Raw genomic sequence first — 14,484 nt, 5'->3', positions numbered from 1 at the left:
TAAAAATATACACAAACACATATTTTTCACATATTTATTTCAGCTTTTTACAGAAGTGTATTTAAACTGTTACAGAAATATTATATTTACATTCTTCTTAAAAACTCATTCACATACAAAATTAGAGGAAAAAACTGTCGCACCCCAATTCATTTCATTTGAGGAAATTATGCACAAGCGGTTTGGCTTCAACTCGTTATTTTTCTCTTCGTTTTCTGGTTCATAATCATGAACAGCCGCCCGATAACCGCTGTGAAACCTTTGGTCTTGGGAACTGAACATAACGTTGGCGGGCACGTTTTGTTCCTTTTATTCGGAGCAGATCGGCTATGATTGAGTTTAGCATTTTTGTTTAATTTTGCAATTTATATTGGAGACGCTGATCGAATACGGAATAAACAACTTACAATACATGAATCCTTTCGAGGTTATACATAATATTTTTTGTAGGATCACACACGATGCTTAAAATAGTTTTTAAAAAGATAATGTTCATCCTCTCAGGAAGAAAGGCGTGCATTGACGAAACGTAAAAATGTATTTTTTGTCAGATCTTGCGTAATTTCACTCTCACTTTCAATTTCCGCTCGTTGTCGGCGAGGTTTCCTTTATCTGCCCAACCTAGGAAATCCGTCCTTGTCAGCCAGTTTGGTTTCACCGAAAGCAATCTTCTCTGCCAGACGTTTCTGACGGCGTAACGATGCGGTCGGCTTCTTTCGAACGTACAACGAGGCTGCGACGACGACCTCTTCGTGTACGACGCTGTCGTTTGAAAGCTGAGCAAATTTATCCTTGAGGGCGCCTTCCTGTTGCGGCATTCCCACGGTGCACCAAATCAGGGATACCAAAACGATCGCGATCCAGGCAATCCCGAAACCGGAGCAGTATGATGGAAAAATCATCTTTGAGCGATAACAGTGATCAACTCGTATACGATGGGTAATGAAACTGAAACTATTGCTGTACGATGTCCACACGCTCAACGTCGTCTAACGTCACGCGAGCGCTTCGATCAACTGGAAGCTGTGTGCACACGAGCGACTAAGATGCCTTAGCTTGCGTGGGGAACCGTTACGTGGAATGCAAGTGTATAGCAACCTAAATAAACTACCAACCCCTAATAGCCGCCGCTACCTCCCGCAACATCATATTAGTAATGCGCGGTGGGAGAACATTCCTTTAGGCTGTAGTGACCACCACAGCTGAACCACCTCTGAGACCGTGGGAGAAAGTCACAAAAGGGTGTAGTGTTGTGCATTCCGGCTTGTTGAAGTGTTGCCCAGAGCATTGATTTAACGACTACTAGCCAGCGCTGTATCGGCACATGTGAATTCATACTTGTAACTAGCCATCGGGTTTAAAAATCTTCAGAAACGTTTAAAAAATATGCTTTACTATAAGAATTTTTAAGGTACCCAAGTACTGGACACGTAATTGACCGCTGATTAGTGCCTTTCAGTGCAACGTTAGTAGAAAACAGTGAAACAGAGCGCACTGAGTAAGCATAAGTGTGTGAGTAGAATCGTGCTAATGAATCAATAGTTTTACACCATCAGCGAAATTTTAGTCATTTTTTCGGATACGAATTCCTGTTGTAGATAAAAATCTTCGAGGCGTCTGATAACTTATTTCTTGTTTTAAAGTCATTTTAAATCGCAAATGTGCGACTAAAAATGTACGTGATCATGATGATTGATCTGTTTGATGCCCTTTTAAAAGAGTAATCTACCCACATGAAATGGTTCTTTATCAACTTACCCGCTTTAAACAAGTTTTAACAAAAATCAAGTTATTTTAATGTAGTAGACTCCGTATTGAAATACTTTATTCAATCTAGCTTTTGCTATAAAGTTGCTTTAAATGCTTCTATGAACAATATAAAAGTTATTGTCAAAGATGTTTTTTGTCATAGGTTAATTTGTACTGTTTTGAAGAACTTTTTTACCTTTTTCCGAAAAATACTTTTAAAAAAATCGAGATATCAAGAGTTGGCTTATCCGCAGTTGATAATTGCGAGCTGCCTTTAACAGTATCTGTTTTGGTCTACTTTAACAGTGTTTGTTGTGGTGCACGGTATTGCCTATTGTTTAAAAAAAATGATGATAGTTAAAATCACGTATGATCGTAATTTCAAAGCAGATCTTTATTGTATTACAGATTCCATCAATGAACCTTAATCTAAAGCTGATCTCACTTTTAAATAAAAATTGGAAAACAAATTCCTATGACGTCGCATGCATTTGTTGTGAGTTTCTCAAGAACCTATGGACCATCGGCAAAATCTGATAAGAGCTTTTTCTAATGAATATGATTCGATGGAGGCAGTAGACTTAAAAGTTTCAGTACCACACTACTAAGTCATCGATATGTGATTAACAAGTGGCAGAGTTTTTTGTGTATTATACAGATTTCCCTGTTGGGATTCTCCTGTTGGCAGCCTAAAATAAATATTGACTTACGACTAAAGATCAGTCCCTTGTGGTTGATTGGTTTGTGGCGCGTACAAATGGGGGTTTTTCTGGTTCTGGGAACAGGTTCAGCTCTCCGAAACACTGAACCCATTCGAAAGCGCCGGTTGCCCGTTGGCGAGGGAAAAACCGTTCGAGTAGGATAGGGAAATTTGGCGATTGCCTGGCAGTTTGTACGCTTGACTGCCGGAGAAACCGGCCGAACCGCTGAGCCCTCCGGGTCCCGCGTTGAACCCTTGGCTTGCCGCATTCGAAGCGGAAGCTCCAAAGGAACCGAGCGGTCCATCGCTCTGGAAAGATTGGGCCTGAGCATTGGCCGCCGACGATCCGAATCCACCCGGCCCGAAACTCTGTCCGAATGCGTTCGCGTTAGCATTCGAGCCGGAAAAACCAAATCCTCTGTCAAAGAAGCATCAGTATCAATTCAAGCCTAATCGCTGGAATGCGTAGTACTACGACATCTGTTCGTATTACGTCATGCTCACCCTATGTTTTGGCTCAACGAGTTTGCGGCCGCATTTGATCCGGAAAAACCCCCGACACCCCTAAAACGTAAATGGCTATGGTTTAGTTTCAAACACCACGATGTGATGCAAGGTACGAATCTTACCCAACTTCCTGAACAGCGGCATTTGCACTGGCACCAGATCCACTGAATCCGCCACTGTTAGGAGTAGAAAAAAGGATCGTGAATCAAAGACATCTAATAAGATAGTTCTTTTCTTTTAAGTATAAATACCTTTGTTGAGGACTGAAGAAATTGGGAAAGCCACCGAATCCATTGGACCTATAATTAATACGTAGGGAAAAAGTTAATTGATTATTGCTGGTATTATTATAAAAAATACGAGAGTGTTGGGGTGGTATAAATATGTCTGTTGCGTACCCAGAATTTTGAGAAATCGTATTTGCTGCAGCACTGGCAGAAGATCCACTAAAGCCACTGTTAGAAAAGGAAAAAGTGATTTAATATTCGCTATCATCGAAAGCCCGAAATAATAACATACCCCGATAAAGGATTTGTCACTCCTGGAAATCCACTGAAAAGAAAATTGAAACAATCAATCAAACAATATTTACATTTTTTTAAATTATTCTAAAATCATCGAATTCAGTATTTTTTCTGCACAAATAAATCATTTATAGAGCGTATGAACTTATGTGGCTAGTACTAATATTTTTTTACGATTCGTAGCACAATTAATCTTAATCATTGATCAGTTGAAACGCTTAAACGAAACATATAACTACTAATTTGAAATAACTGTGTTGCATACGAAACCACCACTATGCTTTCGAAAATTGAAAGAGTATCTGCACAAACCGCAGGATCTGCACAATTTGCCGTTTACTCCGAACTGCTATCTCAGGCTCCACCAGGACACTTGCTTGAGTCTGTCGTTTATGGATATGGAAAACTCCGGCAATCACAATTCCGGCAAAGAACGATGCTGCCACAAGAAAGAACACTGTGTAAACCGTCCTCATTTTGTCGCGTACGAGCAGAAACTGAGGTGCGTCAACTAGAACTGTCGTTTTCAGCTCTTGAATACGAATGATTCATCGATAGTATTCTTTTAATCAACCCAGGGGGAATTCCTCGAACTGCAAACAAGAACGTGCGATTCTACGATCCGTTGCTCGTGTTGGTCGGATGTAAATTGAATCGACGATCATCAAGCCATATGAAATCGAATCAAAGGGACAGTTTGTAGTAATGGGACCCGATCGATAAGATCGTTCCCTTAAGCAAGACGAATCGCAGCGATCTTGCATTTCTGCAGAAACAGATCAATTGAAGGGCATGAGTACGATCTAATTTAATTCTCGGGAATTATTTATTTTTGTATTGCGGACGTTGCCGTTTGGCGAATTCTAGGGAATTCAATGAATATAAAAAGATTGATTATTTTTTTCAATGTTACCGACTTCAATGCTTTTATATTAAGGATTTGTTAATTAAAAAATGTCATATCATTGATTTATGTTGATTAATTGAAGAAAAGTGCTCGCAAGTGCAATTTGCAAAATTTACATAACTGCATAGTTTCTAAAAAAACTTTTCCCTCGCACAGCGTGAATCCTTCACTTAAAAAACTAATGCTCTAATTACTTACAACAAGCAATTCCTAAGAACACGCAATACACAATAATACAAACGAGGAAAATCTAATTGTTTTTAGCAAAACAAATATGTCGTAGCTGTGGAGGAGATTGGTTTCCTAATGTAAAACTTACAACTGCCTTTGTTGACGGAGAAATTGCTGCGGAAGTTGAAACAGTGGTGAAACGTCGGCCTGAACCAACGTGAACACGGATACTGCTAGCACCAGCAACGCCACAGACACAAATTTCTTCCAGTTACCAACACGGTCCATCTTTCCAGGTGCCAAAACTACGACTAACCGTTTCGCGATCCAATCCGGTTGTTCTAATAGCGCCAAACTCCGGTCTCCGGACAGGCACGATCGCGCCACGGGTCCACGGTCAAGCCGGCTCGCGCATCGCTTATGGGATTGTATTTTATCTTAGCTGGAAATTCCGCAGACGATCGGTACCGGTTTTGTTTGTCATTAGTTGTTTTCTTTTTTCGCTCAACTCTGTTCTGTAATTGACACCCGAAACAGGGCCGGCCAAACAATTATTATGTCCTTCGGAGGCCCTGATGGGACGCACGTGATGAAAAGAGGATATCCGATCCGGACAGAAGTGTTGTATGACCTTGCCTTGAGTAGGGTATATTTATGGGGTGTGGAAGCATTTGAATTGGATGGTAATTTATGATGCTTTGTATCGATGGAATTACGACAACCGAAACCGCACGGGTGGTTCCGTAAAGTGAAGCACGTTAAAAGTGGGTGTCATACATGTTTGTACGTGATGTTTGATATTTTTCAAAGAAATCGGTTTCTTTGGTAGGCTTGCAAAAGTTATCCCAATCCCTCATATTTACCTTCTTTTAGTTTCCGAAGATTGTTTAACGCTTGTCCAACGCTTGACTCATATTTTTTGATTATTTTAAATTTATTATAAAAAAATAATTTAATGAAAAATACACATCCTTTTATAGTTTATGCTTAAATTTAAAACCAATGAAACGTGTTTCTAGAAAATACTAGAATGATATCATTCGAATTTCCCTAATACCTAAAATATGGCATAGAAGGAAAGATAACAAAAAGATTACAGATTATTTTAACCTTGTTTAGGTAATGTTTTAGAATGTAGAACGGAAATACAATGATTTAGCATCGACCGTTTAGGTTCTCCATTTTCAAATATACTTTAGACAATAGAGTGATGTGAAGCAGTTATCAACAGCTAGTTGAACTTCATATATTAATTTAGAAAACCAGGTTAGCAGAAGGCAAACACGTGTACATGCAAACGCAGCAGCAGAGCGAATGAATTGTGTCCGGTTTTTTTTAGCTTGCGCATAATATTCATGAACCATCTTGACTGTAAGCATACGACTTAAAAATTACTATAGGCAAAAAGTATTGTTGCAAAATGTTTAAAATAATTGTTAGCTTTGACATCGTCATATGGAAAAACACAAAATGTTATTCAATTTAGATTCTTTATTATATCAACCTTTTTCACCTTCGTCTTATAAATCTATTCCCCAAAGCTTGTTTATACATGGCTCGAGTGTGACTTATTTGCATATCATGATTACTTTAACACATTCTTCATATGTATTTTGTTGTGTTACAAGTGTCGCCTGTTATAATTTATGTTCACTATATAATCATAGAATGTGGTACGTAAACAAGAAATAAAATGGATTGTACAAATAAGAAAATTACGTTGTTTGCACTTTAAAATGAAGGATCTAAGGACAGGATGCATATTTCGCACTTGGTAATTAGGGTTAGGATAGTGGTATTACGAAAATGCTGTATAACATTTCTACATACAGGAACCTGGTTCCCGTTGGGAAGGTGGAAATAATGTTTTAGGCTTCGTGAATGTGTGTTATACATCTTTTATTTATAGTTGTAAAATAGTGTCATTTGTTCCTCAATCTATTCGGTGTAAGGTGAAACAATGGCTTATTTTTGTGTTCCTTGGATTAAACCTGTTGACTTTATATGCCTGTGTTGCGTTATCGGAATAAATTGTCTCTAAGGTAAGGTAATTATTTTATTGTTATCGTAACACTTCGAATGATTGCGAGTGAGCGATAAGGCGCTTTATGCGATGTGAAACCGATATCTACTCATGTGGTCGAAAGAAATTAATTCTCCTAGTTCGCTATTATGAATATATATATTAACAATGTTCCGAAGCTCATCACGTGCTGGCTTTTGCGGTGTTTTACTTTTAATATTGTTGCACCACCAACGCAATTGAAAAGTACATTCCCTAGCCATGGAAGCGAAACGATCGGAAACAAGGAGCGGTGGCAGTTTACACTGCCGCTAACAATCCGAACCTTAAACGATTTGTGTTAAGAGTGGTTTCGTGTGGAGGGTGATAAATTGTAAAACAGCAGATAAATGTATTTCGTTTTCGAAGCAGAATACAAATACATACATATATAAAACTAACATAAACATAATCTAACAACAAAGACGCACTTTAAACTTCCTTTCGTCGTCCTTTCAGACGTTGCCGCTAGTCCAGGTGGGGCCGGTTGCCTGGCTGGCTGGTTGGCTGGCTAGTAAGCTATAAACTGTGTTGATTGTTGAAATTTGTATCTTTCATCGTATTGTTTTTCCTTTGCCATTTCGATGTACTTTAGTAGCCATATTTATCCTGAATCGAATTCATAACGTCGCTTGCCAGATTGCTCAATCGTCCGGCTACTTTTGTGACGCCTTGTCGTACGCTTTCTCTTACATCATCCAAGTCCGGACCGTTGTACTGCAGGGCAGGACCACGCGATCCTCCACCTATTGGAGAGAATTGTAGTAACCAAAAGAATAGTAAGAGTAAGATAATCTCGAGAAAGATATAAATGTTTCCCTATATAGTAACGCACCGGATCTTCCACCCGATCCCATCGAAGAACCATTGCCGAAGTAATCCGCCGAAGAGATGCTGGTTGAGCCTTGGAACTTCGAAAGGTTTGCCGATCGGTCGTAGGCGGACTGTTCGTCGCCGAAAAATTGGTCCGACGAAATGCCCTTCGCTGAACCGAACTTTTTCTGCGCCACATCGCTCAAGTCGGCGGATGACGATTGTTGGTTGCTGCCGGGTCTACGGTTGCTACTGCTGCCACCACCGCCGCCACGGCTGTAAGAAGTTGGTTGATCTGGAAAGTGAAAGTATTTGGAAAATGCGATACTGATAGATTTAATGCGGTTCAGATGATGCGGAGTGTACTTGTGATACGTTTTTATCATGATAAACAAGCTTCGGGTATTTTAACCACGTAGAAACATATTTTTAGTTGCATCTGAGTAATAAAGTTCGCGAAAATCCTATAAACGCACCACCATTTCTTTTCTTCTAATTCTAAACTTACTGTTGATGAAAGTGGTTCTGTATTATTTTGAAAAACTACTTGCTCTTTGACCACATTAATTTGAGATTTCTACTGTGACCATTTGGTGACCATTTTCCATATAGTAGGAATTTCCTATAAACGCATCATAATATTATTTCAAGTAATCATGACAACTACCTTAAAAGTATATCAAAACTACATAATTTGTTTGATATTTTTCAGAATTGTGTAAAAAAAATAATTTGACATCGAATGGGACATTCTACTCTGATAATCACTTGGAGCTACCCACTAGTCTTGTCGGGATTCCATAAGGATTTTCTATCTTATCTCACTTTTTGCTTATCATTAACACTGTTTAAGGCCAAGCTCAAATATAGTATCAAATAAACATCTTAAATCTCTTAATTTAATTCTAAATCTTAATTTGAAAAATATAAGTTTTGTTCTTACCACTAATACTGGTGGCACCTTTTGCACTGCTACTGCTGCTGCTGCTGCCCGTCGGCGAGAACATAGTTTTAACCGTAGGACGCTTGCTGTCGATCGGATCCAGCGTATCAAAGCCCATCTGTGTTGCTTCGCTCAGATCCGCCCCCTTACCACTGCCGGAATACCCGTAGATGTTGGAATAATCATCGAAAAAGTCATTTCCTCCATTGCCACTACCGCCACCAGTGCTTCCACCTCCACCGCCACCACCACCACTCGACGAGTCGTTATCACGATCGAACGCCTTCGATAACGACATACCGCTCCGCGTCGTCGTTTCCTCCTGCGTGAGCGTCTTCATGTCGGTCAGTGCCGAATGGGAAACGCCGGTCGCTCGACCGAATCCCATACCAAGCCGTTCGATTTGCTTCGCCTTGTTCGGATCGATCGCTTTCAGCTTTTCCTCCTCCTTGTGCTGCTTGATCGAGAGATCCTGGTAGGCAAGCCGCACACTGGCGAGCGTTTCGGCCTTTTCCTCCTCACTGACAGGCTTCTCCAAGGTGGGCGCGAGCTTCAGCTTGTCGGCCATGTTGGCGCGCTCCTCGATTTCGGCAAAGTTCGTTTTAACGCGGGTCGCGCCGAGTCCCCCCTTTTTTGCACCTAGGCCTGCCTTCTTCGGTTGAATCTTACGCACGCCGATCGTCGACTTGGGAGCATCGAGCTGGATTTCCGAGGTAAGAAAATCAACCCTCGGACCGGCGGCAGGATCGACTGTGGCACTGAGGGAGGCCAACTTAGGAATCTGTGAACACAAGAGGAAGAAAGGAAACAAAATAACAATAAAACTCTTGTTATGAAGATTCTCAAAGTTTCAGTACTACTTTTTGATGAGATTTACTATTTCATAACAAAACTTAGTACACAATAAACACATCAAGAAAAGCAAACCAAGTAAAAGCATTAAAGGCCAGAGAGAATGGAATGTCGATGCACTCAACGAAATGTAACTTACGTTTTCCTGCTCTCTGTCCTGCTTGAGACTGTTGGTATTATTGTTCCTTTCGTCCTTCGCCGCGGAAGGTACGGCTGATACGGCGGCGCTATCGCCATCGAAGTTGTCACACTCGGAGAAAAAGTCTACCTCTTGCTTATCGCCGGCAGTGTTCAGGTGTTGGTCGTTTAAATTATCAATGTGCAGCTGTGATTACGGAAGGCGAGAACGGAATGGTCGAATTAAGCGAATGCAACACGATTAACAAACAAATCAAATTAAAAGCTATGGGCAAAATCTGCAATAGTTTCTAAATTTATGCTATTCCAGGGTGATCGCAAATGATCTTCGAACGGTTACAGAAGAAAATTGTATTTAAACACACGTCAACCCACTCAAGTTTAAGATGTGTTAAAAGACACAATAAATTAAAAGAAACAAAAGAACAAGAATAAAATCACATAGCAATTCAAAAAAATTGACTCAAATGAAAATAATTTAAAGGAGCGGTATTATTGCTATGTTTCTACTTACCGTAGTGCCATAAAGCTGTATCGACTGCTGAGCCTTATTAAGCAACTTATCTTTATACAGTTGGGCGGCACGCGAGTTATACTTTTGCTGGGCGTCGGTAGTGTTGCAATTATGCTGACGGAAGAATTGAGCCTAAAATAGCAAAAACACGTTGGTGACATTCGTAAGGATTAATTTAATTAGTTCCGGCCTCGGGCCAATGCAGAAGTTTTACTTACAGCGTTAGCATTGCCACCGACTTGCATCTGGCGGATCTGCAGCCAGGTCCAGTTCGTGTCCAGGTTGGTGGAGCGCACGAATGTCAGATGCACGCCAAGGTTCCGGTGCACCGCGGAACAATCGATGCAAATAAACACACCGTATGTAACCGAAGACCAGGTCGGGTTCTTCGCTCCACAGTCGAAACAGCTCTGTGAAAGTAGGTAAGGAAATAAACATCGGTCACCGAAGGACGCACGAACCACGTCATACACTTGGTGGTGTGACATTGAATAGCACCGTGAGCCATCGTACCTTATTCGTCGATTGCGACCGCAGCCGATGGAAGATGGCATCAATGTCCTCTTTCGATGGTAGGCTTCCGCCAGCCATTTTCGATGAGGTGTTGTGGTCTTACGCACGAGTTTGGAAACAATAATAATTTGCACGTCCACTCCCGTGGCAGCTTTCCCAGAGTCCACGCTCACCCACCACGGGACAAACGCTTTCGATTGTGGGAACTGTAGTGCTCCGAAAGCAAAAATACCGGAGCAGAATGCTTATACAGCGTAGGCGATTAAGTTCAAATGTCTTCTGTCCGACGGATACCAAACCATTCGATAGAGATTTATGGTTTAGGAAAAAAGCGATACACACACGGCACAGATTCGACACCAAATTTTCCTGACGTGACAAAATTTGACGTTGCCACGATTTGATAGTTCGAGCGAATGGACCAAGATTCTTGACATAGAGGCTGGTGTAATAAAACGTACGTTATTTAAAATAATCCTGCAGTACCATTTGCATTGAGTGAAACTTTTACAATAAAATAATATAAGCAACATGGAATTGAGAAAACTAGATTTCATGTTATAGAACAAACAAGTACTGACTGGATTCAGATAAAACCAAAATTGGTTTTGTGCCAACAAACATTATGTTCGATCTGTTTCCGATTATGAAATGTTTTCGATATTTATTCGATATTTTATTCGAATCCGTTTTATGATAAAATTCAACGTTTTTGTACTATTTATGTCATAGAAACCTGCTGTTGCTAGACCAAGACCTAACAAATTTACTTATTGATTGTCAACAGTTTCATGCTTTTTTGACAACTTCTTGTCTAAACTAGACGACCTGCTTTCTTACGCCGTTGTTTAATCACACGTCAGAACAGGTGTACGTCAAAGGTAAGTAATATCAAAACAATCGACTGCAATTGTCTAGTTCCCACACAGCTGGTACGTGTTTCTTCTAATTAATTGCCAATTTGAACAACTGTTGTAGAATCATTCTATGATATTTGTAACACTTAACCAACATACTGGTATCTGAATCATTTCTTAGCATCGGTGCAAAAGTGAGTAGTTTTTAGAGAATGTGACGGAATTCCCTCATCAGTGACCTTCAGGAACTCTTCTTGTAGCTTCCGGATGTTTTATTATTGTTGCTGATTGCAATGTGTAATTCGTATCTTATCTGATGCTACCGGCATGGTTGTTTTATTTCAGGGAAACCCGTATCAAATCACAGTTTTATTTTGATAGACCATCCTACGAAAGATCCTCTTTCACCATGTTGAGAGGGAAATGCAGCATAGTGCTGCTGTCGTTGACATTGATTCTGCCGTCTGTGCTTTGTCTTCCGGTCGTGACGCAGAAGCCGAAGGCTCCAGAAAAAGAAGAAAAGCCGGAGGATAGTAATGTTGAACGAATGGAGGTAAGAAGCGGAGCCGAGGTCGAAAGTTTGTGAATATTTTCACGGATAGCAACTGGACACTGTTCGTAATTGACCCATTCCTTTTGCAGAACATTATTGAGTACAATAAGTATCTACAGGAGGTTGTGAATGTGCTCGAAAGCGACCCAACTTTTGCGGAGAAGCTTCAAAAGGCAGACGAGGCTGATATACGGGTTAGTTTTCAATCAAACTACAACTGAATTAGTATTAAAATATATGTACTTATGGTAAATAATTATTTCTGTCAGTCCGGCAAAATTGCGCAAGAGCTCGAATATGTGGGTCATCACGTTCGATCGCGTCTTGACGAGCTGAAGCGGATGGAGTTGAATCGGCTGAGGGAATTGGCAACGAAGCAGTTTGAACTGACGAACGAAATCGATCGCGATCACTTGAAGATCAGCGAGCACCTGGATCATTCGAACCCGCATACGTTTGAGATCGACGATCTAAAGAAACTCATCCATAAAACGTCCCAGGATCTGATGGAGAACGACCGACGCAGGCGGGAGGAATTCAAGCAGTACGAGCTGCAGAAAGAGTTCGAAAAGCAGGAAAAGCTACGCTCCCTCGACGAGGAACACCGGAAGGCGTACGAGCAGGAGCTGAAGCAGCAGCAAGAAAAGCACGACAAGCACGAAAAGATCCACCATCCGGGCAACAAGGCACAGTTGGAAGAGGTCTGGGAGAAGCAGGATCACATGGACGGACAGGACTTTGATCCGAGAACGTTCTTCATGCTGCATGATCTCGACGGCAATAATATGTGGGACGAGAACGAGGTGAAAGTGTTGTTCATTAACGAACTGAACAAGATGTATCAGGCCGGTGCGCCCGAGGACGACATGAAGGAGCGCGCGGAAGAGATGGAACGGATGCGCGAGCACGTGTTCCAGGAGGCGGACACGAATAAGGACGGGCTGATAAGCTTCGAGGAGTTCATCGAACAGACTAAGCGTGACGAATTCCAGAAGGATCCGGAATGGGATACGGTCGATCATCAGCAGCAATATACCCACGAGGAGTACCAAGAGTTTGAACGGCGCCGTCAGGAAGAAATTCAGCGTTTGATTGCGGAAGGCAAGCTGCCACCGCATCCCAATATGCCGAACGGTTACCACCCAGATCCGAACGTAAGACAATTGTTGCTGGTAGAGTTATTGGTTGAATAAATAATTTGTTTTTTTTTATTTCCACTTTAGGGTCAATATCAGGTGCATCCCAATGCCATTCCACAACAACACTATCAGCAACAACAACCTCCGCATTACCAACAACAGCAGCAGCAACAACAACAGCATTACCAACAGCAACAGCAGCAGCAGCAACAATTGCACCAACAGGGACCTCCACCACCCGGCTACAATCATGGCCAGCAAATAAACGTGCATCCAAATCAAGCCTACGATAATGTCGTGCCGCATAAAATTAACCCAAACCCTACTTACACTGGTCAGCAGTCGACGGTATACACTGGCCAACAGCCATCTCCGCCGCAATACCAAGGACAACCGTCGCCTCCCGCTCAACAACAGCAAAATTATCCCCAACACCAGCAGCAGCAGCAACAGCAGCAACAGCAGCAACAGCAGCAGCAATATCAAACTAATGAAATTCCACAAAATCCTCAAGGCCAGCAGCAGGTTAAAAATAATGTACAACCTAATCAACAACCTCCCCAACAACAACAACAGGTACCACAAATGAACGTACAGCAATCGCAACAGCAGCATCAGAAACTACAGCAGCAGCAAAACCAGCAGCCTCCGCAACCGGCCACTAGAAATGTGGCACCGCCACCAGCACAACAGCAAGCACCTGCCGCTGCTGCTCCAGCCCAACCCTCTGTGGTGCAACACTAGAGAGAGGTGGATACATTGAAAGCCAAATTGACGGAAAAATTCAGAACAACATAACATGTTACAATATCAAACGCCAACCATTTTATCTCCTTTTGCGTTGGTATGGTACACGGCCGTGCTACGTATATTTGTGGTACGCGTACGTTCTTCACATATAGATAGCGTTGCAGGTTCCCAATTATAATATCCAAACATAACTTTCCCTTCGACTTGCGGCCGCACTTGGTGGCTGTTGAAACGTTGTGACACTCAAACAGTACTTCTATTGACAACCTAACATACCATTATAACAAAAAACTTGAATAATACTTTGTGATGAAATTACTGTAGTATAGAAATCAATTGTGTAAAGTTGTTTTTAAAGTTTTTTTTTCAAATAAACGAATGATCAATAAAGTTGTATTCTTGATACAAGCTCGAACGCAATTGGTGTTTAATTCTAACATTTCATTTTATTTGGGGGCATTCGGTTCCTTTTAGAGTTGAAGTTGGAGAACGTCATAGTTCTTTTTTTCGTTGAGATATTTGTTTTTAACTTCAAGGATTATTATTTCACTCTGTAAGGTTACTTTATGTCCCATCAGGTTACTTTCTCCTCTATGCAGACAGTTTTACCGATATATGCCAATAGACAATTACAAAATGCTTTTTAATGTCGGATAGTAGGTATCATATGGCACAATTATCGTATATTCGTATAGTAATTTCATAATTTACTATTCAAGACTATTTGAAATATATACACTATAATACAAGCGTGTATTTTTCAATAAAATACAAATCTTCGTCAAAATGTAC

The 14,484-nt window shown here is 41.1% G+C and overlaps 3 protein-coding genes across 4 annotated transcripts; 1 reads left to right on the top strand and 2 right to left on the bottom strand.

Annotated features, from left to right (window-relative positions):
- Window positions 1-2,133: 2,133 nt before the first annotated feature.
- LOC131264648 (glycine, alanine and asparagine-rich protein-like) lies at window positions 2,134-3,956 on the bottom strand. The gene is made up of 4 exons (XM_058266918.1): window positions 3,793-3,956; window positions 3,355-3,411; window positions 2,954-3,013; window positions 2,134-2,867 (listed from the first exon to the last, which is right to left on the bottom strand). Exons 1-4 carry the CDS (start codon window positions 3,954-3,956, stop codon window positions 2,537-2,539), a joined length of 612 nt encoding a protein of 203 aa, XP_058122901.1. The 3' UTR covers window positions 2,134-2,536.
- Window positions 3,957-6,945: 2,989 nt separating this feature from the next.
- Window positions 6,946-10,771, bottom strand: LOC131265505 (ADP-ribosylation factor GTPase-activating protein 2). Its single transcript, XM_058267778.1, has 7 exons — window positions 10,394-10,771; window positions 10,099-10,290; window positions 9,881-10,012; window positions 9,368-9,553; window positions 8,377-9,157; window positions 7,456-7,728; window positions 6,946-7,366 (listed from the first exon to the last, which is right to left on the bottom strand). The coding sequence occupies exons 1-7, from the start codon at window positions 10,469-10,471 to the stop codon at window positions 7,212-7,214; spliced, it is 1,797 nt and encodes a 598-aa protein (XP_058123761.1). The 5' UTR covers window positions 10,472-10,771; the 3' UTR covers window positions 6,946-7,211.
- Window positions 10,772-11,301: 530 nt separating this feature from the next.
- On the top strand, window positions 11,302-14,101 carry LOC131265506 (nucleobindin-2). Of its 2 annotated transcripts, none has more exons than XM_058267779.1 (5): window positions 11,302-11,444; window positions 11,596-11,803; window positions 11,893-11,997; window positions 12,073-12,957; window positions 13,027-14,101. In XM_058267779.1, exons 2-5 carry the CDS (start codon window positions 11,660-11,662, stop codon window positions 13,684-13,686), a joined length of 1,794 nt encoding a protein of 597 aa, XP_058123762.1. In that variant the 5' UTR covers window positions 11,302-11,444; window positions 11,596-11,659; the 3' UTR covers window positions 13,687-14,101. The 2 variants fall into 2 exon arrangements, with proteins under 2 accessions (XP_058123762.1, XP_058123763.1); XM_058267780.1 differs by having other exon boundaries at window positions 11,304-11,325.
- Window positions 14,102-14,484: the final 383 nt, after the last annotated feature.

The sequence above is a fragment of the Anopheles coustani genome, chromosome 2 (assembly GCF_943734705.1).
Source record: "Anopheles coustani chromosome 2, idAnoCousDA_361_x.2, whole genome shotgun sequence".
NCBI classification, from domain to species: Eukaryota; Metazoa; Arthropoda; class Insecta; order Diptera; family Culicidae; genus Anopheles; species Anopheles coustani.
This window is presented reverse-complemented; position numbering and strand designations above follow the sequence as displayed.

Excerpts from the sequence above, each read along its gene's own strand:
- LOC131264648 (XM_058266918.1), bottom strand. The coding sequence starts at position 3,956 with ATGAGGACGGTTTACACAGTGTTCTTTCTTGTGGCAGCATCGTTCTTT. Across the intron at positions 3,412-3,792 it reads CAAATTGTGCAGATCCTGCG|TGGCTTTAGTGGATCTTCTG; the intron begins GTTTGTGCAGAT and ends CTTTTCTAACAG. Across the intron at positions 2,868-2,953 it reads TCGTTGAGCCAAAACATAGG|AGGATTTGGTTTTTCCGGCT; the intron begins GTGAGCATGACG and ends CTTCTTTGACAG.
- LOC131265506 (XM_058267779.1), top strand. The coding sequence starts at position 11,660 with ATGTTGAGAGGGAAATGCAGCATAGTGCTGCTGTCGTTGACATTGATT. Across the intron at positions 11,804-11,892 it reads GTAATGTTGAACGAATGGAG|AACATTATTGAGTACAATAA; the intron begins GTAAGAAGCGGA and ends TTCCTTTTGCAG. Across the intron at positions 11,998-12,072 it reads CAGACGAGGCTGATATACGG|TCCGGCAAAATTGCGCAAGA; the intron begins GTTAGTTTTCAA and ends TATTTCTGTCAG.
- LOC131265505 (XM_058267778.1), bottom strand. The coding sequence starts at position 10,471 with ATGGCTGGCGGAAGCCTACCATCGAAAGAGGACATTGATGCCATCTTC. Across the intron at positions 10,013-10,098 it reads TCGGTGGCAATGCTAACGCT|GCTCAATTCTTCCGTCAGCA; the intron begins GTAAGTAAAACT and ends TTGCTATTTTAG. Across the intron at positions 9,158-9,367 it reads AGGACAGAGAGCAGGAAAAC|ATTCCTAAGTTGGCCTCCCT; the intron begins GTAAGTTACATT and ends TTGTGTTCACAG.